The sequence below is a fragment of the Phascolarctos cinereus genome, unplaced genomic scaffold, assembly GCF_003287225.1.
Source record: "Phascolarctos cinereus isolate Bilbo 61053 unplaced genomic scaffold, phaCin_HiC Scaffold_4;HRSCAF=312, whole genome shotgun sequence".
Taxonomy (NCBI): Eukaryota; Metazoa; Chordata; class Mammalia; order Diprotodontia; family Phascolarctidae; genus Phascolarctos; species Phascolarctos cinereus.
In genome coordinates this window covers 22,490,697-22,513,442 of record NW_027555847.1, presented here as the reverse complement: position 1 = coordinate 22,513,442, position 22,746 = coordinate 22,490,697, and the positions used below count along the sequence as shown (strand labels likewise).

At 41.9% G+C, this 22,746-nt stretch overlaps 1 protein-coding gene across 1 annotated transcript in view; it reads left to right on the top strand.

Moving 5' to 3' along the window:
* Positions 1-22,746, top strand: part of CFAP20DC (CFAP20 domain containing) — a 204,478-nt gene that overhangs the window by 179,486 nt on the left and 2,246 nt on the right. The window contains 1 exon segment of the mRNA XM_078152116.1: positions 18,100-18,191. Within this exon segment, the coding sequence (XP_078008242.1) occupies positions 18,100-18,191 (92 nt within the window).

Genomic DNA, 22,746 nt, shown 5'->3' with positions numbered 1-22,746 from the left:
CACCTAGGTCTTTTTTTGTTAATCTCTTTGGAATGCAGACCTAGGAGTACTAATGCTGAATCAAAGGGTGTGACAGTTTTATAACCCTTTGAGCGTAGTTCCAACTTGATCTCCAAAATGGTTAGATCAGTTTATGACTCTACCAGCAGTGCATTAGTGTCCCAGTTTTTCCACATCTCCTCCAACATTTATCATTTCCCTTTTCTGTCATATTAGCCAATCTGGTAGGTGTGAGGTAGTACCTCAGAGTTGTTTTAATTTGCATTTCTCTAATCAATAGTGCTTTAGAGCATTTTTTCATAAGCCTATAGAGCTTTGATTAGTTTGTCTGAAAACTCATATCCTTTGAACATTTATCAGTTGGATAACAACTCATATTCTTATAAATTTGATGCAGTTCTCTATATATTTGAGAAATGAGGCCTTTATCAGGGAAACTTGCTATTAAAATTTTTCCCAGTTTTCTGCTTTCCTTGGTTGCATTTTATGCAAAATGTTTTTAATTTAATATAATCTAAAGTATCCATTTTACATGCTATAATGCCCTCTGTTATTTGGTCTTAGACAATTTGCTGTAAAAAATTTTCCTGTTTTCTACTTCTAATCTTGGTTGCACTGATTTTGTTTATGCAAAACATTCTAAATTTAATGTAATCAAAATTATCCATTTTGCATGCTGTCTGTCTCTTGTTCAGTCATAAATTCTTCCCCTTATCCATAGATCTTACAGGTAAATTATTCCATGCTCCCCTAATTTGCTAATGGTGTCATCCCTTATGTCTAAATCATGTGCCCCTTCTGACCTTATTTTGATATACAGTGTAAAATGTTGGTCTGTGCCTAGCTTCTGTCAAACTGCTTTGCATTTTTCCCAGCAGTGTTTGTCAGAGAGTAAGTTCTTGTCCTAAATGCTGGGATCTTTGGGTTTATCAAACACTAGGTTGTTCTGGTGATTGCCTGCTATGTATTGTGTCCCTAATCTGTCCCACTGATTCACACCTCTTCTCTCAGCCAGTACCACGTTGTTTGGATAATTATTGCTTTGTAATACGGTTTGAGATCTGGTACAACTAGGCCAGCTTCCTTCATTTTTTTTCATTAATTCCTTTGATATTCTTGACCTTTTGTTCTTGCAGATGAATTTTGTTATTATTTTTTCTAGCTCTGTAAGTTTTTTTGGTAGTTTGGTGCGGCACTGAACAAGTAAATTAATTTAGAAAGAATTATCATTTTTATTATGTTGGCTCAGCCTACTCACGAGCAATTCATGTTTTCCCATTTGTTCAGATCTGAGTTTATTTGTGTGAAAAGTATTTTGTAATTATGTTCCTAGAATCCCTGGGTTTGTCTTGACAGGTAGGCTCCCAAGTATTTTATAATGTCTGCAGTTCTTTTAAATGGAATTTCTCTTTCTGTCATCTCTTACTGCCAGACTGTGGGTAATACATAGAAATACTGATGACTTCTCTGGTTTATTTATATCCTACAACTCTGCTAAAGTTGTTAATTATTTCTACTAATTTTTTAGTTGATTCTCTAGGGTTCTCCAAGTATACCATTCTATCATCTGCAAAGAATGATAATTTTGTATCCTCATTGACTGTGATAATTCCTTCAGTTTACTTTTCTTCTCTTATTGTCATAGCTAGCATTTCTGGTACAATACTGAATTATAGTGGTAATAATGGGCATACCTGCTTCACTCCTGATCTTATAGGGAAGGCTTCTAGCTCATCCCTATTAGAGATGATGCTTGCTGATGATTTTAGATAAATACTGCTAATCATTTTAAGGAAAGCTCCATTTATTCCTATGTTTTTTAATAGGTACGAGTGTTGTTTTTTATCAAAAGCTTTTTCTCCATCTATTGAGATAATCCTATGACTTTTTTTTTTTGGCAACACAGTGGGGTTAAGTGACTTGCCCAGGGTCACACAGCTAGTAAGTATCAAGTGTCTGAGGCCAGATTTGAACTCAGGTCTTCCTGAATCCAGGGCTGGTGCTCTTTCCACTGTGCCATCTAGCTGCCCCATAATCCTACAATTTTTGTTGGTTTTGTTATTCATAGTCAGACTGGTAGTTTTCCTAATATTGACCCCACCCTGTATTCCTGGTATCAGTCCCACCTGCTCATAGTGTGTGATCTTTGTGATATAGTGCTGCCGTCTCCTTGCTGGTATTTTTTTTTTTATTTTTGCATCAGTATTTGTTAGGAGTCTATACTTTTCTTTCTCTCTTTTTTGGTCTTCCTAGTTTGCGTGTCAGCACTATGTTTATTTTGTCAAAGGAATTTGATAGAATTCCTTCTTTGTTTATTTTTCCAAAGAGTTTGTATAGTATTGGAATTGTTCTTTAAATATTTGGTAGAATTCACTTGTGAAGGGGCAGCTAGATGGTGCAGTGGATAGATCACCAGCCCTGGAGTCAGGAGGACCTGAGTTCAAATCTAGCTTCAGACATATAACATTCACTAGCTGTGTGACTCTGGGCAAATCACTTAACCCCAATTGCCTCACCAAAAAAAAAGAAATTCATTTGTGAATCCATCCTGGGGGTTTTTTTTCTGGGAGGTCGTTGATGGCTCATCCAATTTGTTTTCTAATAAGGGGTCGTTTATTCTATTTCCTTTTCTGTTAATCTGAGTAATTTACATTTTTGCAAATATTCACCCATTTCACTGAGATTGTTAGATGTATTTGCATATAGTTGGGCAAAATAGCTCCTAATAATTGCTTTAATTTTTTTCTTCATTGGTGGTGAGTTTACCCTTTTCATTTTTTATACTGGTAATTGGTTTTCTTCTTTCTTCTTTTAATCAAATTAACCAGTGGTTTATGTAGTTTATTTTTGTTTTTTCCATATAAAACCAGCTCTTACTTGTATTAGTTCAGTAGTTTTCTTTCAATTTTATTACTTTCTCTTTTGATTTTTTAGAATTTCCAATTTGATGTTTAATTGGGGGTTTTAATTTTTTTCTTTTTCTGGGTTTTTTTAGTTGCATGCCCAATTTAGTGATCTGCTTTTTCCACTCTTTTATTGATGTAAGCATTTAGAGACAAAAATTTTCCCCTAAGTACTGCTTTAGCTACATCCCATAAATTTTGGTGTGTCGTCTCATTGTTGTCATTCTCTTTAATGAAGTTATTTATTGTTTCTATGATTTGTTCCTTGACTTATTCATTCTTTAGGATGAGATTATTTAGTTTCCAATTAATTTTTGTTCTGTCTTTCTATGGCCCTTAATTGAAGATACTTTTTATCGAATTATGATCTGTAATGGATGGATTTAATATTTCTGTTTTTGAGCATTTGATTTTAAGGTTTTTATGTCCTAATACATGGTCCATTTTTGTGCAGGTGCCATGTACTTTCTGTTCCCATTCAGTTTTCTCCAGAGGTCTGTCATATCTAATTTTTCTAGAATTCTGTTCATCTCCTTAACTTCTTTCTTGTTTGTTTTTTGTTATATTTATCTAATTCTGAGAGAGGAAAGTTGAGGTCCCCCACTAGTATACTTTTAGTGTCTGTTTCCTCCTGTAAATCATTTAATTTTTCCTTTAAGAATTTGGATGCTGTACTATTTGGTGCATATGTGTTCAGTGTTGATATTACTTCATTGTCTGTGGTATCTTTTAGCAAGATGTAATTTCCTTGCTTATCTCTTTTAATTGTATCTGTTTTGCTTTTACTTTGTCTGAGATCATGATTACTATGCCTGCTTTTTTTTACTTCAGATGAAGCATAATAGGCTCTGCTCCAGCCCCCTAACTTTACTCTATGTTTGTCTCTATGCTTCCAAGTGTATTTCTTATAAATAACATATTGTCAAATTCTGGTTTTTAATCCACTCAGCCATCCACTTTCATTTTATGGGTGAGTTCATCCCATTCACAGTTATGATTACTAATTCTGTATTTCCTTCCATCCTATTTTCCTCCATTTCTCTCTCTCTCTCTCTCTCTCTCTCTCTCTCTCTCTCTCTCTCTCTCTCTCTCTCTCACTTCACTTTGTTCCTCTTCAAAAGTGTTTTGCACCTAACCACCCAACTCCCCAATCCATCCGCCCTTCTATCAGCTTCCCTTTCCACCTTTATCTACTTCCCTTCATTTTTCCCTATAGGGTAAGATAGATTTCTTTGTGCAATTGAGTGTTCATGTTATTCCTTCATTGAACCAATTCTGAAGAGAATAGGATTCAAGCGTTGCCCGCTCCCCCCCCATTCCTCTTCACTATAAAAGCTCTTTTGCACCTCTTTTATGAGGTTATTTACCCCATTCTGCTTCTCCCTTTCCCCTTCTTCTTGTGCAGCCCTCTTTTTCATCACTTAATTTTTTTTATATCATCCCGTCATAGTCAACTCACACCTGTGCCCTCTGTCTATATATACTCTTTCTAACTGCCTTAATAATGAGGAAATTCTTAGGAGTCACAAGTATTGTCTTCCCATGTAGAAATGTAAATGGTTTAGCTTAATTGAATCCCTTATGATTTCTCTCTCCTGTTTACTTTTTTGTGCTTCTCTTGAGGCTTGTATTTGGACATACAATTTTCTGGTCTGGTCTGGTCTTTTTATCAGGAATTCATGGAAATCCTCTATTTCATTCCATATCCACTTTTTCCCCCGAAGGCTTGTACTCAGTTTTGCTGGGTAGGTGATTCTTGGTTATAATCCTAGCTCCTTTGCCCTCCAGAATATCATACTCCAAGCCTCTGGATCCTTAATGTAGAAGCTGCTAAATCTCGTGTTATTTTGACTGTGGTGCCACAGTATTTAAATTGTTCTTTCTGGCGACCTGCGGTATTCTTTTTTACTTGGGACCTCTGGAATTTGGCTATAATATTGAGAATTTTTATTCTGGGGTCTCATTCCAGAGGTGATCAGTGGTTTCTTCCGATTTCTGTTGCCCTTTGGTTCTAGAGTATCAGGGCAGTTTTCCTTAATCTTCTTGACAGGTGCTATCCAGGCTTTTATTTTGAGTGTGGCTTTTAGAGAGTCCAATAATTCTTAAATTATCCCCTCAATCTGTTTTCCAGGTCAGTCTTGATGTCTGATGGAGCCATTAGCTTCCACTTTCCCAGTTCTAATTTTTAGGGAATCATTTTCTCAAGTTGAGCTTTTGTACTTCCTTTTCCATTTGACCAGTTCTACTTTTGAAATGGTTATTTTCTTCAGTGAATTTTTGTACATTTTTTTCCATTTTTTGTGCTTCCTTTACCAAGCTGTTGACTCTTGTTTTCATGATTCATTTGCATCGCTCTCATTTCTTTTCTCAATTTTTCCTCTACCTCTCTTATATGATTTTTAAATTCCTTTTTTGAGCTCTTCCACAAATTCTTCTGGGGCCTGCCAGCAAATCACTTTTTTCTTTGAGGCTTTGCATGTAGGTGTTTTAGTGTTCATTGTGTTTTGATCTTCCCTATCACCATAGTAACTTTCTGTGATCGGGCTCTTCATTTTGCTGTTGTTGTTTGCTCATTTTTCTAGTCCATTTCTTGTCCTTTAACTTTACTTTAAAGTTGGGCTCTGCTCCTGGAGCAGAGGGCAGCATCCCACGCTTCGGGGGAGGGGGAAAGGCGGTCTCCTGCTAATTCTGGGGACCTATTTGATGAGTGGTTCTTTATTTGTGCCTTAAGAGAATAATTGTTTTCCACAGCTGATGGGTTGCAGGCTCATAACAAGTCTCGGGATACTGTGTATCAGTAATATCTTCTGGACCTAAGAGAAAATCCTGCCAGGAAGAAAAGATGCTTAGAGTTGTTGAAAATATAGAAGGGTGTGTTATACAAGTATACTTAATTAACTACTGTGATTTCTCGAATGACTTCCGGGAGGGAATTGGGCCCTCTCTTCATGATGATTTTTGCCAGGGATCTCATCAGGGAAAGAAGTTGTAGGAGCCATAGAAAGGCAGAGATTTCATTTTATGCTTTTACTAGCACTTGTGGCACGTGTCCCTATGGATCATGGGAAGTGACGATCTGGGCCTGATTTAACACTGACTCACAGTTTTTTCCAGGAAGAGGCCCTGTCCTATTGTGAATAGAGCAGTAACACAACACTCCTCTCAGAGTGACGTATGAGGAAAGCAGCTACTGGAAACCACAGCACTAGCTCCCCCGGTGACTTTTGTGGCTGCTAAGTAGTCTTCCATCTCCCATCTCGTAATGGTGGACCACCCTCCAGATTCAAACCTCTACGCTGTTCTCAGCTTTCCTCTATCCTCTCTCCATCTGGGAATTTACTGATTCTCACAGCTTAAGTAGTATTCGTAACAAGCTTTGGTTAATATCCAGAACACCTTCTAACCAAACCAAGCATGTAATCATTCACCTGTCATGAAAAGAAAACATAAACATCCTTACAGTTAGAGCTCTTCCTCTTAGCTCCCCCACTATTCACCACTATTTGTTGTCTTTGAGGCCTGCCTGTCCCTCCCCCTCTCATTTCATTGATTAGCAATTTCTAGCACCTCTGGCAACATTGCTGCCTTCTGTCCTTCCTCTATTCCTGTGGCCGTCAACCTAGCATAGGTCTTCATCATCACCTACCTGTATGCTTCCAATAGCCTCCCAGGAGATCTTTCCTTTTCTCTGCCCTTTACAACCCATCCTTCTTACTAATTCCAGAATGACATTTCTTACTTCTAGATCTACTCTTGAAATTCCTCTATTCAGACCACTTCTGTGGTTCTCTTTGGCTTACCAAGTGGAGCTCAGACTCCTGTGCCTGGTGTTAAATGTCCTCAGCAATCTGGCACCTCCTTTATCTTTGAGAAACGCCAGCCAAAAGCTGCTGCTCGTGTTGTCTCCCCCACTATTCACCACTATGGACACGATCTACATTCTAGCAAAATGGGACTAACCTGCCCTCCGTATTGTGCCTTCCAGCAAGGGCCTTCCACCTTTTGTGGTCTTCGCATCAAACATCTCATGAATGTGAAAGGAAATAAATTCTGGAGTTTACCATACATATGTACAAAAGAAATAAGTACTTAATTTTCAAGAAAACTATTCAATATGTACCATTTTAAATATTGTGATGGTATTTTTTGTTTATTGTACACAGTCAAATTAGCAAGCCCTTCCTTTCTGTTTCTCAATAGCTTTATTCTCAGCACAGTCTTTGGAAGCTGTATGTATGTGTGTGTGGTGGGGGAGAGGGGTATCTGTATCCCCATCTAAAAGTTTCAGACTCCAGTGTGTTTCTTGCTTAAGATTCGATTGGAAACAGGACTGCAAATCCTGATTCACAAAGATACATTATTATTATTTAAATTAAAGAGAAGGAAAGGGAACAAACATGTATTAAGCACCTCCTATGTGCCAGACACACTTTATAGATGTTAGCCCATTTGATCCTCAGAACAACCTTGGAATTAAAACCTTGTGAGAAGATTTCATAAGAACAGGACATGCTTACCCCAGGGTGCAACAAAAGCTCGGGGCCTTCGGTGTTTGGAAATCAATTTGGAGTTTCTTTTTATTGTGTAATTCAGTTAGTGCATCTTTCACTAGGCCATTGTTACTGTGTTTGGTTTTTTTTTTCCTCTAGCTGAGTATGAATAATGGGTTCATCTTCCAAGCCTCATTCATTTTGTTTTGTTCTCTAGGAATTACTCCTCCACCTGTCTTACAGATTTTGCATGTGCCCTATAACACCCTGCCCCTACCTCCTCACCATTTCTACTTTTCTTTTACCTCTATGTGATAGTATGGTCATTTACCAAATAGTGTCTGTATCTCCTTGGACATTTTCTCATCACTTTTGGCGTTAGGAACCTCTGCCTTACTCTCTCCCACCTTTTTGTGCTTGTGATTTCTCCATTCTTCCCTTTCTTCACCAATCAAATTCACCCATAATGGAAAACCCATTTCAAATGTTACCATGAAGCTTTTGCCGAAGCTCTGTGTCATTAATGATCTTCCTCCTGTGACCAGAAGAGCCACTTCATTGCGCCCCTCTCTAATACACTAATAACCAGTGCAATGCCATGTATTATGTTTGGGTTCCTTTGCGTCTTATTCTCCTAATTCAAGGTGAGCTCTTTTTGGCAAGGACTGGGCTCATGCAAATTCTGTAACATCCTCAGAGCCTGGTACCTTGTCATGAGCACAAGAGCTACTTCATTGTTTGTTGAATGAATGCATGAATGTCCTTCATGCTGAGAATCTCCCACCCTGTTTTCAGATACTTTGGGGGCTTCCACCTGGAGATATTACTGTGATCTGAAACTCAACATGTCCTAATTCAATAGTTCCCCACCTCAGGCTGGGGAAAGAAAGACTTCCCTTTATAAAATTGCTGTTTTTCTTAATGGCGCTGCTGCTCCCCCAGTCCTGGGCTCAAAACCATCGTGTCACTTTGCATGCCTATGTTCTTTTATCCCCATGTTTGTTGGGGTTGTTTTTGTTGAGTCGTTTCTCTCATGTCTGACTCCTTGTGACCGCATTTGGGGTTTCCTTGGCAAAGGTGCTGGCAGGGTTTGCCATTTCCTTCACTAGCTCATTTGACAGATGTGGAACTGAGGCAACCAGGGTGAAGTGACTTGCCCAGGGTCACACAGTAAGCGTCGGAGGGAAGAGGAGTCTTCCTGACGCCAGGCCCTGCGCTCTGCGCCACCTAGCTGCCCCTTTATCCCCATGTAATGCCTGTTGTTCCTTAATGATACTTTCAAATTCATAATACTCCTTTGGTTGTCTTCAGCTTCTGCCTTAGTCTGGGCAGCTAGGAGTGCCACAGTAGAGAAAGCCCTAGGTCTGCAGCTTTAGACATGTATTAGCTACATGATCCTGGGCAAGTCACTTAACCTTTGTTTCCCTCAGTTTCCTCAACTGTAAAATGGGGGTAGTAAAAACCCCCACCTCCCAGAGCTGTTGTAAGGATAAAATGAGATATTTGTGAAGTGCTTTGTAAACCGTAAGTGCTGCAGAAGGCTAGCTAGAGTCAGTAGCAGGAGTAGCCCTCATTGTCCTCCAAGTCTTTTTATTCTGCTTGCTTACCATAGTAGGAGCTTAGTAAACATTCACTGCACTGAACCAAATCCCATCGTGCCTCAGTGACTGCAGGGACCTCCTGCTATAGCCCCACCTCTGGTCTTTGTCCTGCTCTGATCCATTATGCACAGGGCAGCTGGTTTAATTTATCCAAAACTCCACTTTTGTCACATCGTATTTCTCCTTTAGATGCTGCAGTGGCTCCACTTTGTCATTTGTGTCAAATCAAAGCTCTTCATCTTTGCCTTTAAATGTGGCACTACCTTCTTTCCCCTACTTCCCTAATGCGGCCCTTCTGTCCCACTTAGTTGAGTCTCCTCACTGCCCCACTCAGCTTGTGCTCCTTCTCCCCTTCTCCTTTTTGCCCCCGTGGTTTCTCTTGCCAGTAACGCACCTCTCCCATCCTGTCTGCTCATTCAGATGTTACGCGTCCTTCAAATTCCAGCCTCCGGATGGCCTTCCCCAGATATGCCAACGCCGTATTTTGGTGCTTGATTATTGTCTTTATTGTTCTCTGTGGAACTTGGAACTCAGCCCAGCACCTGATCTCCCTGCCAGACAGAAAGACCTGGTTACAGGCAGCGTTGGTTTACAGACATTAGAAAACTTGGCATGTGACCCAACTGTAAGTCAGTCCCAGTGTATTTATGGAGGCAACTGAAAAGAGGGGAGCAAGGGAATGCGAAGGAGAGCAGATTTCCAGGGATGAGGATTTCATCTCGTCACTGGTGATGGCGGAGTCCACATTTGAGCTCTTAATACTCAGTTCCTGACGAGAAAATGGAAATGAATGGTACTTAAGAATCCGAAATTGGGGAGAACTACTGACCCTGGCCACATTCACGCAGAAGCAACTTGCCCTGGTTAGAGGTGATACAGTGTTTTGTAAAACACGGAGACACATTTACCAGTGGTATTTTATGCTGACACAGAGAATAACCTGTTCAAATTCCAGAAGTCAGGATTAAATTCTATGATTGCTCTACTCTGTGGACGTCATGGTTTTGATCGTATCAATCAGTGGGCTTTCCGGTTGAGATTGGTCTAATAATCTGCATAGGAAAAGCTAAGTAGATGAAGGCATTTCTTATCCGGGGAATGACATGCAGTTAGATGGGAACCCCATCGAATTAGTGCATGTCTCCAGGACAGACCCCGCAGATAGACAGTGAAGTAGGTAGGCAGGCTGAAAATGGAATATAATAAAGAGAGCTGTGCTCAATTGCATTTGGGAAATTATGCGTCACAAACCATGCATGGGCACAAAAGCTTATCTTTTTGGCACTTAGTATCTCTTCATGATGCTCAATGGTGCAAATCATGGAATAATACCATTGTCTCCAAAGAATCAAAATTACAGATGACCCAAAGGGTGACAGAAATGTGAGCCAGGTACACGCAGGCCACAGCACTTTGCCAATGATATAGGCAAGAGGTAACATAATAGACAGCATCCAGTAAATGTGCAAACAAGACATGAGGCAGCCTGGTCATTGTTTCTGTCTTCGCATCCAGCTCGGAACCAGCATACAGAAGGATGCATATCTGTTGATTAAGCGAGTGAGAGAGAGCCAGTGAAGTCCCATGTGCTGTGCCAACTTGGACCGATGAAATGTTCAGAGACCAAGAGGAAACCCAATGGGTTGATCCTCTGTGAAGTATTTATGGGAGGAACTAGAGAGAATCACACGGGATGAGAGGGTGGGAGTGGATAGTAAAATAAGGTTCGGGTTGTGCCCACACAGTAGTTCCATAACCAATCCATCAAAATAGCATTCTATATTCTCTATGTGATTAACATAGTGCCACCCTTTCCCGCCACTTTGAAGACAGGGGGTTAGCCCAGTGTAGTGGAAAGAGCAGGAACGTTAGGGTGCTTGGTGGCTGTGACCTGTGAGTTGCAATTCTGGTGTTCACCCTACCAGGTGGGTGGCCCCAGACAGTCCATTCAATATTTCTGTGTCCCAGCTTGCTCTTATAGAAATGAGTACCATAACTTAGATAGTGGTTGTGAGCCTTAAAGCCTTATATATCTGTTAGTCGCTAGTATTATATGCCATAGGCAATTGCTTTAAGCCTCAGTTTCCTCCCTTATAAAATGGAGGTAGTACGTATACCACCCATCTTATCAGGGGGTTTTGATGGAAAAAATTTGTAAGTCCTAATGAGTTATATTCACATAAAATATTATTATAATATAATCTTCCTGTAAATATAAGCTTCCTCCTTAAAACATTTCCTGAAATGAAAAGAAAATTATACAAGCAAACATGAAAAATTAATGCCAGCTCAGAGTGGACTCAGATTTCACATGAGCCAGTTGAAGGAAGGACTAGACAAAAGCCAGGCATTCCCTCAAAGTTCGCCAATGGATTTCAAAGCCCCTAGGAGGTATTTAATGAATATTTGTTTAATTAAATTGAATTGAACGCTGCTTAGCATTCTGAGGAAAAATAAACAGAAACCTAATACGTGATGAGAAAATATTTGGAAATCGTCCTAATTCTCCTCTAAAGATCCAGCTCTAATCAGAACCGGGTCTCCTTAACAGTCACAGGTGAGAACTTTCTTGTTATGTTCAGATCTGACAGAAGTTCACAGGCTCAGTTGGGGCTGAGGGGATTCATGGGTACAACCGAATGAATCTCTGTGCCAGCTTTCTCTTTCCTGAGGTAGAAAATGGGGTTCGCCCTTCCTGGCTGTCAGGGAAAATTGTGTATACCAAAATGGTGGGCACATGCCAGGAACACAGGGTGTGGAAACAAAGGTGTGCCCAGACACTGCAAAAATGAAAACGCAGAGGTCAGAGGCGACAGCAGCAGCATTTTACATCATTTGAAAGATCAGTTGTTGCATGTGAAGTGTTGAGTGCACCCTTACGAGGTATCTGAAGATGGTTAGTCCTGCATTCAGGCAAGCTGGGTTTGAGGATGGGTGTCTACACTCACAGGATGAAGTGCAGGGCAGGATCTCTTTACTTGTCTGAGTCTCAGGCTCCTCATTGGAATAAGAAAACGCCTTCATCCTCCCTCCTGCGCTCCATCTGTGGGAGGAAGGGGTTTTATAAGTGGCAGTACCTTATGTCAATGTCCAGTATTCCTACAGCGCCTTGACTAGAGGGTCTGTGTGGCCTGGTGGGTGTGGCTCTGCCACATCCTGGCTGTGGGACCCTGGGCAAGTGACCTCACCTCTCAGGGCCCCAGTGAGCTCTGTACAGCTCTGCACTGCCAGAGTTGCAAGTATTCGTCAGTAAAAGGAGTCTGTCTCCAGTTTACTCTTCATGCACCAATGAAATCATAAGCCTGGGCCAAAAACCAACTTCCATAAAAACTTTCCAGTGTTAGACCTAGTTTGGAAACTGATCCTCAGGCCCAATCCCTTGCATACAACTTATTTGAGAAGTTTAGTTTACCGCACAGTGATTCCCTCTTCACTTGTTTTTGAATCCTGCCTCTGTTTACCCTGGACACAGATAGCATGGCCATATATTGAAATGGAGTGTAGGATCACAGACTTAGTAAGGCTTCTCATTTGACTGATGAGGAAACCAAGGCCAGAGAGGTTACTTGATTTGTCCAAATGCCACACAGGGAGCAGACAGCAGGGCTAAGAGTAGAGGCAGGGCCTCATCATGCTGTCCACTGCGCTTTGGTCATCATCCTCCTCCCTCCCCCAACCCTCTCCAGGGTTACCCACCTCGGATAGATGCACTTTTATATTACCTTCTTAGGAACCGGCCTCCACTTCCTGGCCATCTCCCACTATGTGTGTCCTCCCACCCTTTTATGTGGCATGTTCCCCCTCATTAGTACATACTCCTTGAGGGCTGGGCCTGTCTGACCTGTTTTCATTGATCTCCCTGACACAGGGTGGGCACACAGTCAGCACTTAATTCTTTGTCTGCCAGTTTCTGACTCCAAATCCTGTACGTGTATCACATGGCCTCTCAGCTGTCCCAAATTGTGCCCATTTAAAAAACTCAAACCTTCCTTGCTAGGGAGATGGACAGATGTATAAAGAATTACATTTGACCCTTATCCTCTGTTTATAGACCCAGGGCAATTAATTGGTTAATTTAGAATTACCTAGAGCGTTCTCTCATGAGCTTCTTGTGGGCCGGGATGTGCCATCCTCCTCTTTGTATCTTCCTCTACCTCTCTCCGAGCTCGGAGCCCCATTTTAGGAAGTGCTTGGTTCATCCTTCAGGAGAGAATGGATTAAGAGCTTCTGGTGTGTGTATATGGTCACAACTTTTGGTTCTGATTGTTACAATTGATGTTTGTCTGAGAGTCTCATGTTCAAAAGTTATCAAGAAATTGTCCTTAAAAAGAGTTCAGCAGCACCAAGTTCCTGTTTTTCACTAACAGCGTTAAATACAGTATAAGCAAACCCAGCCTTAAAGTAGTAATTACCTTGTGGTAACATTGGCTAATCAGCCATTTAGAATGTTGTTCTGGTGCTGCTAACTGCTCCCGGAAACATGGGTTTGCCTGACATCATGTTTTCACAGAACCAATTAACAGGGTAAGGCAGGTTATAATGTGTTCAGATGTTTTTATTGTAGTGGAATTGGGAGCACAAGAAGAAGAATAAACATATTAATAATGGGATGTTTTTCACTTTATATCATGATCCAACCTATTCCTTGAATATATGTGCAGTATCTATGCTTATGGCTAAAAATATTCTGGCTACTCTAAACTGGTCACCCTTAACATTGACAAGAAAATCTGAAAGCCTCTTCTTCCTAACTGAGCTTACAGGGTCATCACATACAAAATGACATTGCTAATAATTAAGGGTTTGAAAAGTTTAGTGATGCCAGTGAGAACCAGGTGGTACATTTTTCCTTGACTTTTTTAAGCCATACTATTAATGAACTGTTTAGCTAATGTAAGTTTGGAAGGTAGTATTAACACTTACCATACAATATTGTTGTTGTCCTTTTTGCTGGAGGAATAGGCTGAGGGTAATGCCCCACATATATTTGCACCGTGACTCCAAGCCTTTTACATACTGCAGACATGCATCATATGTGACATTGATGTGAGTGGGCGACATAGTCTCTTTTAGCCATAGTGTGTGGGGAAAGTATAAGTCGGAGAGGAAGAAGCCACAGTAAAGAAATGGGTGCTCTAAGCCCTTTGTAGTTCTATGGAAGCAGCTAAATCGCCTATTCAGACTTTGCTCATCTGTACAATAAGGTTAAATGAGATGATCTCTAAAGGCTCCTTCGGCGCCCAGTATAGATGCATGCAGGAAACAGGTGGTAGCAGTTGGGATTGTCATTTTGACTTCCTGGATGAGGTAACCCTACTTGCTAAGGTAGGTCACTGCCTTCTCTGGGCCATATATCTTACAAAGTTGCCTAGGGCACTCAGAGGGGATAAGCATTAATTAAGTGCCTACTGTTTGCCAGGCATTGTATTAGGCACTTTATAAATATGATCTCATTTGATCCTCACAACTGCTCTGAGAGGTAGGTGCTATTATTATCTCCATTTTACAGTTGAGGAAACTGAAGCAAACAAGAGGTTAAATGACTTTCCCAGGATCACACAACCAGGAAGTTTCTGAGGCCAGATTTGAACTCAGATCTGCCTGACTCTAGTCTCAGTGCTCTGTGTCCTGGTGTAAAATCCTAAGTTAGTTAAGTTAAAGGAGCTCTTAACTTTCAGAGTTTTGATTCTGAATAAAGGGGAATGTATTAGTAGAGTTGTCAGATTAAGGAGGACAGGCTTTCTCTATGACCTTCCTCAGTTTTCACATTAATAATTCATAGCCACCTGTAGTGAATTGTTTGAATTTTCTGTTGGAGTCATGCATATGTTCCTACAGCAAATGTCACCAGTGGCTGGGCTTTATAATTTGTCTTTGGGGGTTCCTTGGTAGGATTATATAACTTTCTCTTTTTTGCCATGAATCCTTGCCCTTCATCATTTCTAGTGACTAATGAGGTCACTATGTTAGCAATTTGTATGTAACCTTGGTAAATTTTCTGTAAAGTAGAAATTTCTTAGTCTGCTATAATTAAATGGACTAAATAAAAGGTGCTTATCAGAAAGTGCCCTATTAGCATGAAAGTCCAGGACAAATCCTTTCTTCTTTCCTTAGTGTGTTACTATGAAATTCAATTACACAGCATGCTCGCCGTACTCATTTTCCTGTCTATAATCTATTGATAGCTGGGGTTAACAGGAAGAGAAAGGTATCTTGAAATGTGGTGCGGCAAGAGCGGGTCATTTGCCCATTACAGTCATTCTGCATCAGCAGGGTGAGTGATGGTATTTTAGGGAAAGCCACTCCCAGAAAGACTTAGAACCACATTGCCGTCTGTAGTTTAATTTACTTGATTCCAAACCTGCAAGTGAACTTAAATGGACTTTGGGGGGCAAGTGGGTAGAAAGGCAGGAATAGAGGCAGTTTAGCACCAAATTACTCTGGAAATTTAATGATACATTAAATTATAATCAGAGGTTCTAAGAAATACAGAAATTTAGAGTGGGTCATCCGTGTGAAAATAAACATGTGGTGATCCCGCTGAATCCCTTTTTCTGTCCCAGCTCAGTCCCTTCCCACAGCTAAACGTGATACACATTCCGCACCACCACCCCACCACCCCCACATTGGTAGACGTGTGATCATTGCTTTTTACTTTTCTGTTTCCTTCATCTGTATGCAGTCAATTTGATAAGCATTCATTAGGAATTTGTTATGTGCCAGACACTGCTCGGTGCTAGGGATACAAAAGAGTTGGAAAGGCCATCAGAGGTCATCCAGTCCTACCTCATCATTTTAAAGAAACTGAGGCCCAGACAGGCTAAGGGACCTTCTCCAGATAACAAAGTACCAAGTAGCCCAGGAGGAATTCAAACCCAAGTCTCTGCTTTGGAATCATGGTGGAATGGAGACAAAAATAAGGAGGGAAGAAAAGAGATCGAAGGAAGAGGGCCCTTGTGGTGTGTCCAGAGCCTGGTTCTGCCTTGCCTCCACCATCTGTCCCTCTGACTCCCTGAAGGTATTTGTGCAACGATGCGCTTCACTGAGTTCAGGCTGTATGGTCACTAATGTATATTTTCAATATATACTGAAGTGCTGTATTCAAGAGTCTGGATTCTGGAATACGTCAACTATTAGGATAACTTGAGGAGTGAGTCTCCTCCCTCAGTAATTTGAATAGGTTAGAGATCTCAAAAATAAAGGCGCCCATCCCCCGCCCCATGCTTTCTCGTGTGCTAGGGTTCTTGTCTCTGTCTTCCTATTCATCTTTCATAACAGATCGGCTCATGTGGCTGTGAAGTTGAGCACTTGTCTGTTCCCCTAGTGTATTTTCATTGTCATACCTCTGATAATGAGTCCTTCTCATAAAGGTTTTACATAAATAACAGAGTATATATATGAATCAGGAGTTGCTAATGTCCTCTAGATCACTTTTTGAATGTTACATGTGTTTTTTTCACCATCATTTGATGTCTTCCACTTCTTCAGAACTGTCTTCCTTTTGTCACGGCCTCTTCTGTGCGTCCTTGGTTTGGGCCCGATGCTCTCGCCACCATCTTTTTCTTGAATGCCATTTTCCACTTACTGAGAGTATCAAATGCTGAGCCTACGTGGGGACTGTCATCAGTGATGGAAGCGGATCCTTGTAAAGCAGAGGCCACACCTCTGCCATTTCTCGCCTTTTATCCTCCACAAAATTCACCCTCTTGTGACTCATCCGGATGCCTAGGTGACCCTGGATTCTTGAAGGCTCTGCCGGCGAGACGTAAGCAATGGCAGAGAGCGAAATAAAGAGCTGTCAGCTACAGTCCCGGTGACAGTGTCTGCCGTCGGAGGCCCAGCCTGCCGAGGCACAGAGTTGTTCGCCACTCACAGACGCGGGCTGATGAATTCTGTGGACACGGATGTCCGTGAGACAGAGCTCCCGTGTGGGAACTTCAGAGTAGTGCTGCTGCGCGATGAGTGAAACGGAGACGTTACCGTCTTGTCAAGACCTGCTGATCTGAAGGTCATAGAGAAGGCTCTACTTTAGTTTTTTCTCTGACGTAGAAATTTTATCCTTATCAAGAAATCAGTTCATCTTTTGCCTGGACAGAGCAAAATAGTACACTGTTTGACTCGGTAGGGCAGAGTCCGTCACTGAGGGCCCTCTTCCAACAAGACGCTTTCATGCCTGTGTTAAAAGCGTACCAGAGGGGCAGCTAGGTGGTGCGGTGGATAGAGCACCGGCCCAGGAGTCAGGAGGACCTGAGTTCAAATCTGGCCTCAGACACATAACACTCACTGGCTGTGTGACCCTAGGCAAGTCATCTAACCCTAGTTGCCTCAAAAAAGAAAAAGCATACTAGATCACTTAATGGATAGAGATAACTTTGATTGTCCATATCAAAGAGTAGCCATTCATGGTTCAGTGCTACCTTGGAAGAGGTCTCTAGTGAAGCGGCCCAGGGATCTCTGCTTGGCCCTGTGCTGTTTAATATCTTTATCAAGGTCCTGAATGACAATATTGAGGCATGCTTCTCTAATTTGGAGGTAATATGAAATGAGTCCCTCAGGTTGAAGGTCTAGAACAGATGGGAACCCATTGGGTTACAGAATAGCCCAACTTAGGATCAGAGCATTATGAGATTATAGATTTTGAGCTGGAAGGGACCTTCAAGGCTACATAATCTAACCTCTTTATATTAAAGGGGAGGAAACTGAGACCGAGAAAGGTGAAGTGACTGACCCAAGATCACTCCAGCATTAAATGGCTTAAGTGGGATTTAAGTCAGGTCCTCCACTACACGTGCTCTGTATTTTCTCCAGCAATAGAGCCCTGGACTTGGAGTCAGGAGATAGTGATTTAACTTCTCCCATCCTCAGTTTTGTCACCTGTAAAATGGAAATAATAATGCTTGAACTCCCTAGCTCCCAGGCTTGTTACAAGAAAAGCACTTTTTAAACATTAAATGTGAGTTGTCATTATTATTCATCATTAAATCAAGAGCAGTTTATTGAATGCTTTCACATGTCATTGGACAGTTTTTAATTGTTTTAATGCATTGGCATCTCACCTTCATTTTCTGAAGTTTAAAATTGTCTATTTGATTTCTCTTTTTACAGGGATTGGTTAAATGTGTTCAGTCCACCTATTGTGCCCCCCAGCCAGCAGCCTGCAGAGCACCTGGATTCCCCAGAAAGTCTGAGTGTTCAAGGTGGGAGTTTAAATAGTGACGTTTGCTGAAAAGGAAAGTGAATGAATGTATCAGAATTAGACAAATAAGCTTAGGAGCTGGAGTGGGCCCTATGGCCATCTAGTCTACCTGCTCTCCCTCCCCCCCCCCACTTACGGATGAGGAAATCCTATCCAAATACCAGCCACGTAGGGCCGTTTCTGTGCTAGGACATATTGTCTTTGATTTCTTCATCATTAATTTCAGCTAGTACTTATTGTACTTCTATAATGGGATATATGCACAGCTGAAACAAATCAAAGAAGTGCTCCCGCCTTTCTAATTATTGTTTCCAGGAAAGTAATTCTAATATTTTCATACCGCTTCCTGAGCATCACCAAGTTGACACACTTTTCTTGGGCAATGCAGCTCTGATGGTTCCTGGTGGAAATTTGAGAAGGAAGAGGCAGAACCTGAGACGGAGACCCCTCTGTCGACAGGTTCTGCTCAGGTGAACCATTTATTTCTGGCTCTGGGATGGAAGCATTGCCATTAGGGACCCAGGGATAAAATATCAACAAAACAGTTTTTGCTGAAAATTGGGAAATCAACATTTCTGAGCCCTGCCACATATGCCCAGCTTTAATATCATGGCTGTCTAAGAATATTCTCTGCATCAAGTCTTAAACAAGAGGGCAGAAGACCTAAAGTTAGGAAGACAAAAAACACAGTGAAACCCACCAAAGTGCCAGTTTTCTGCTGATTGATTGCCCAAGGGAGAGAGCAATGATGCGTCCACATTTGTCTTCAGGTCTAGAGAATTCAGAGTGAGAGCTCATAAATCTGACTTGTATATTTTGGCTGCCCCGGGGAGGGAGCTGTTTGTGTGATTTACAATCTGAAATAGATTATGCCCCTCAAATTGGGCGTCTTTTCAGAGGTGTACATTTATAATTACTTATGACAGAAAAATCGGGCCTTGCTGTCAAGAAGGGACCTTGCTGGGAGGAAGCGCCTGATCTGTTCTGGTAAATGTCCTAAATAAGCCAAAGAGAATGAAGCTGTGGTCCTTGAGCGAAGGCACCCCAGAGATAGATTCTGATAGTGCCTGAAAAGGCATCTTGAAGTCACTGTCACAAAGGCCAGCACTGACAGCAGCAACTCAGTTACATGGAACATAAACCAAGCTTCTGCCAGAGGGGAAATTCAAGGATCGCATTCAGATGAGTCCTGAAACAGGCTGCCTGGCATTAACCCCTCCTTGCTCAGCGCCTCTGCTGGTGCCTGCTGTCATTGGCTTGCGGTCTTCTGCTTTTTACCAACCCAAGAAGCACACCAGTAACAGAGTCTGTACTGTTCATAAGCTGAGGCCATGCATCAGTGTTCGTGAAATGTTGTCATGTGCATGTCCATACACTCGTGCATACAAATTCTCTCTCTCTCTCTCTCTCTCTCTCTCTCTCTCTCTCTCTCTCTCTCTCTCTCTCTCTCTCTCTCTCTCCTCTCTCTCTCTCTCTCTCCCCTCCCTCCCTCCCTCCCTCTCCCTCTCTCTCCCCCTCCCTCCCTCCCTCCCCCAGTGAACTCTCAACTCCAGAGTTGGGAATTGGGAAGAATGAGAGTGCTAACCATCTACACCCACCTAATCACAAAGAAATGAGCCTACACTACTCCAGGGCTTTAACCCAACTTAGAAGGTTGAGGAAGAGGAAAGGTTTTGTGTGAATGTGTGTGCATGTGTGTGTTGTTTTTATTATTTTTTAACATTCTTTTCTTTTTAGGTTTTGAGTTCCAAATTCTCTCCTTCCTACCCTTCCCACACCCAGGGAGAAGGCAAGCAAAATGATATCAGTTATACATGTGAAATCATGTAAAACATTTCCATTTTAGCTATATCACAAAAAAGCACGAAAAATTTGTCAAAGGGAGAGCACTATACTTCATTTTGCCCTCAGAGTTTACCAGTTCTCTCTCTGGAAGCGGAGGGCATTTTTCCGTCATGATGTCTTCAGATTTGTCTTGTATCATTGTACTGATCAGAGTAGCCGAGTCTTTCACAGCTGGCCATCATTACAGCCTTGTTGTTACCATGCACCGTGATCTGCCTTCTCATTTCACTTTGCATCAGTTCATGGAAGTCTTGCCTTGTTTTTCTCAGAAACCACCCCTTCATCATTTCTTACAGCACAATAGTACTCCATCACAGTCACATGCCACAGCTTGTTTGTCCATTCTCCAATTGAAGGGCATCCCCTCAATTTCTAGTTCTTTGACAGCACAAAAAGAGCTGCTAAAAATATTTTTGTGCCCATAGGTCCTTTTCCTTTTCCTTTTCCTTTGATCACTTTGGAGTACAGAGCTGGTAGTGGTATTGCTGGGACAAAGAAGATACACAGTTTTATAGCCCTTTGGGCCTAGTTCCAGATTGTTCTGTAGCATATTGGACCAGTTTACAATTCTGCCAACAGTTTAGTTACTAGAGTACCTAGTTTCTAGCCTCATCCCCTCCAGCATTTGTCATTTCTAATAGGTGTGAGGTGGTACCTCAGAGTTGTTGTAATTTGTATTTCTCTAAACAAAAGTGATTTAGAGTATTTTTCATATAACCACAGGTAGCTTTGATTTCTTCTTCTGAAAACTTCTTGTTCATACCCTTTGACCATTTATCAATTAGGGAATGGCTCTTATTTTTGTAAATTTGACTCAGTTCCCCATGTATTTGAGAAATGAGGTCTTTATCAGAGAAATCTGCCTTTAAAAATACTTAATATTACTTCATTGTCTGTGGTACCTTTTGGCAAAATGAAGTTTCCCTGCTTATCTCTTTTAATTAGGTCTGTTTTTGCTTTTGCTTTGTCTGAGATCAGGATTGCTACCCCTGCTTTTTTAACTTTAGTTGAAGCATAATAGATTCTGCTCCATCCCCTTAAGCCACGAACAACTGAGGTGGTTTTGGAGGGAGAAAGAGTGGAAAGACAGGAGAGGAATTAGGTAAGGAGAAACAAAAAATGTAATTCAGATAACCATCTTAAATTAAGAATAGGCAACGTGCATGCACACACCCTTATATACATACGTGTGCACACAAAACCCTAGCATCAATTCCCTCGTATCAAGCACCTCTCCAGGATGTAGGCTTAGTGCTGCTGGTTGGAACTGGTACTTCATTTTCTCATGGAAACAATGGTGTAAAGTTTGTTAGATGTAGTTGAAATAATATGACGAGTGTTGTATTTGAGGGGCATTCTGGATTCAGCTGGTAATATTCACGTCCGCACGTGTCCTGCTCTAATGCTTCATTGGGGTATGGAAGTGACCCTGGGTTCACGAAAGTTGTCAGGGCTATGAAATGGTGACCCACCATGCTTAGGCTAGAAAGGCTTCGTGGACGGGCCCAGACAGGTGAGGCTAGATGCTGGCTGCCTGAGGACCAGCCATGTCATCATGTTGGTCCTTGCTAAAGGTCTTGGGGATCTGCCTATGGACAGGAGTCACCTGCCCTATTGAAGCGTGGCTCTCAAAGTGTTGAGGATCTCGAAGCATTGAGGCCTGCATGCCATACACAGACAGCTCTTTGGACCCCCAGAAGGGCCCCACAAGGAAGATACAAGCTTTTGTAACTCACTCAAAACCATATCTCCAGCCCAGGGCCCATGCTCTTTCCACTATACCAGGCTTTGGTTGGGCAGCCTGAAAACCTAGCAGTGGGGACTGGGCCTGTGATTTCACTGGCATTGAGAACTCCCAGGTGAAGAAACACCCTCTTCCAGTGCAGGTCTACACCTCTGCTGCATCGTAGTCTTGGCGAGCTGCCCAGCACACAAGGAACTGATGGGACTTGGCAAGGATCACACTGCCCACTGGCATCATATTTGGGACTTTCTGGCCCCCTCCATTGTGTCTCTACCTGTCATCTCTTTGGGGGACAGCAGTGGGGGCTCACCGTTTACTTGTATGAGAAAATGTGTTACAAGGTCTCCAGAGTTCATTGATAAGCAGACTTTGGGAACACAGTCCTTTTAGAAATTGGCACTGCCTTTATAAGAAGTTGTTTACACAGTGAAATATTGATACTTCAAGATGAAGCAGACCTTGAGAATTCTCTTTTAAGTGGCATTTCACCGGAACAGAAAATTGCTTCTGGCTTCCACAGTGTCTGATGTAGACGCTTTCCAGCTGACGCCTGAACAGCAGTCAGTGCTCCCAGCCTGTCGTTCACTCGCTTTCTGAGCAGCAATAAGATTCTAATTCTGTATTGCCAAAGAAATCATATTTGAGCCTTTCCTTTATCTTGTTCTTCCCCTCACGTCTGCTGAGAACACCGTGCGATTTTGCTGCCTTGCTGGAGGGCTGCTCCGGGACAGCTGGAAAGCCCTGCATTTGGTGGAACCTTCTCTCAAGCCACCCCAAATGGACATCCTTCCCACTCTGCACACAGGAAAGTAGTCTGTCACTTCTGAAGCTCTGTCTGGGAGATACAATACTTCTACACGGCAGAGTCAGAAAATTGAAGTAGAAGTAAAGGAGTTCAAAGGTGATCAAAGTATCTGGCCTCCCACACCAGTGATATTCTAGATTGAAAACCTGCCTGATTTTTTTT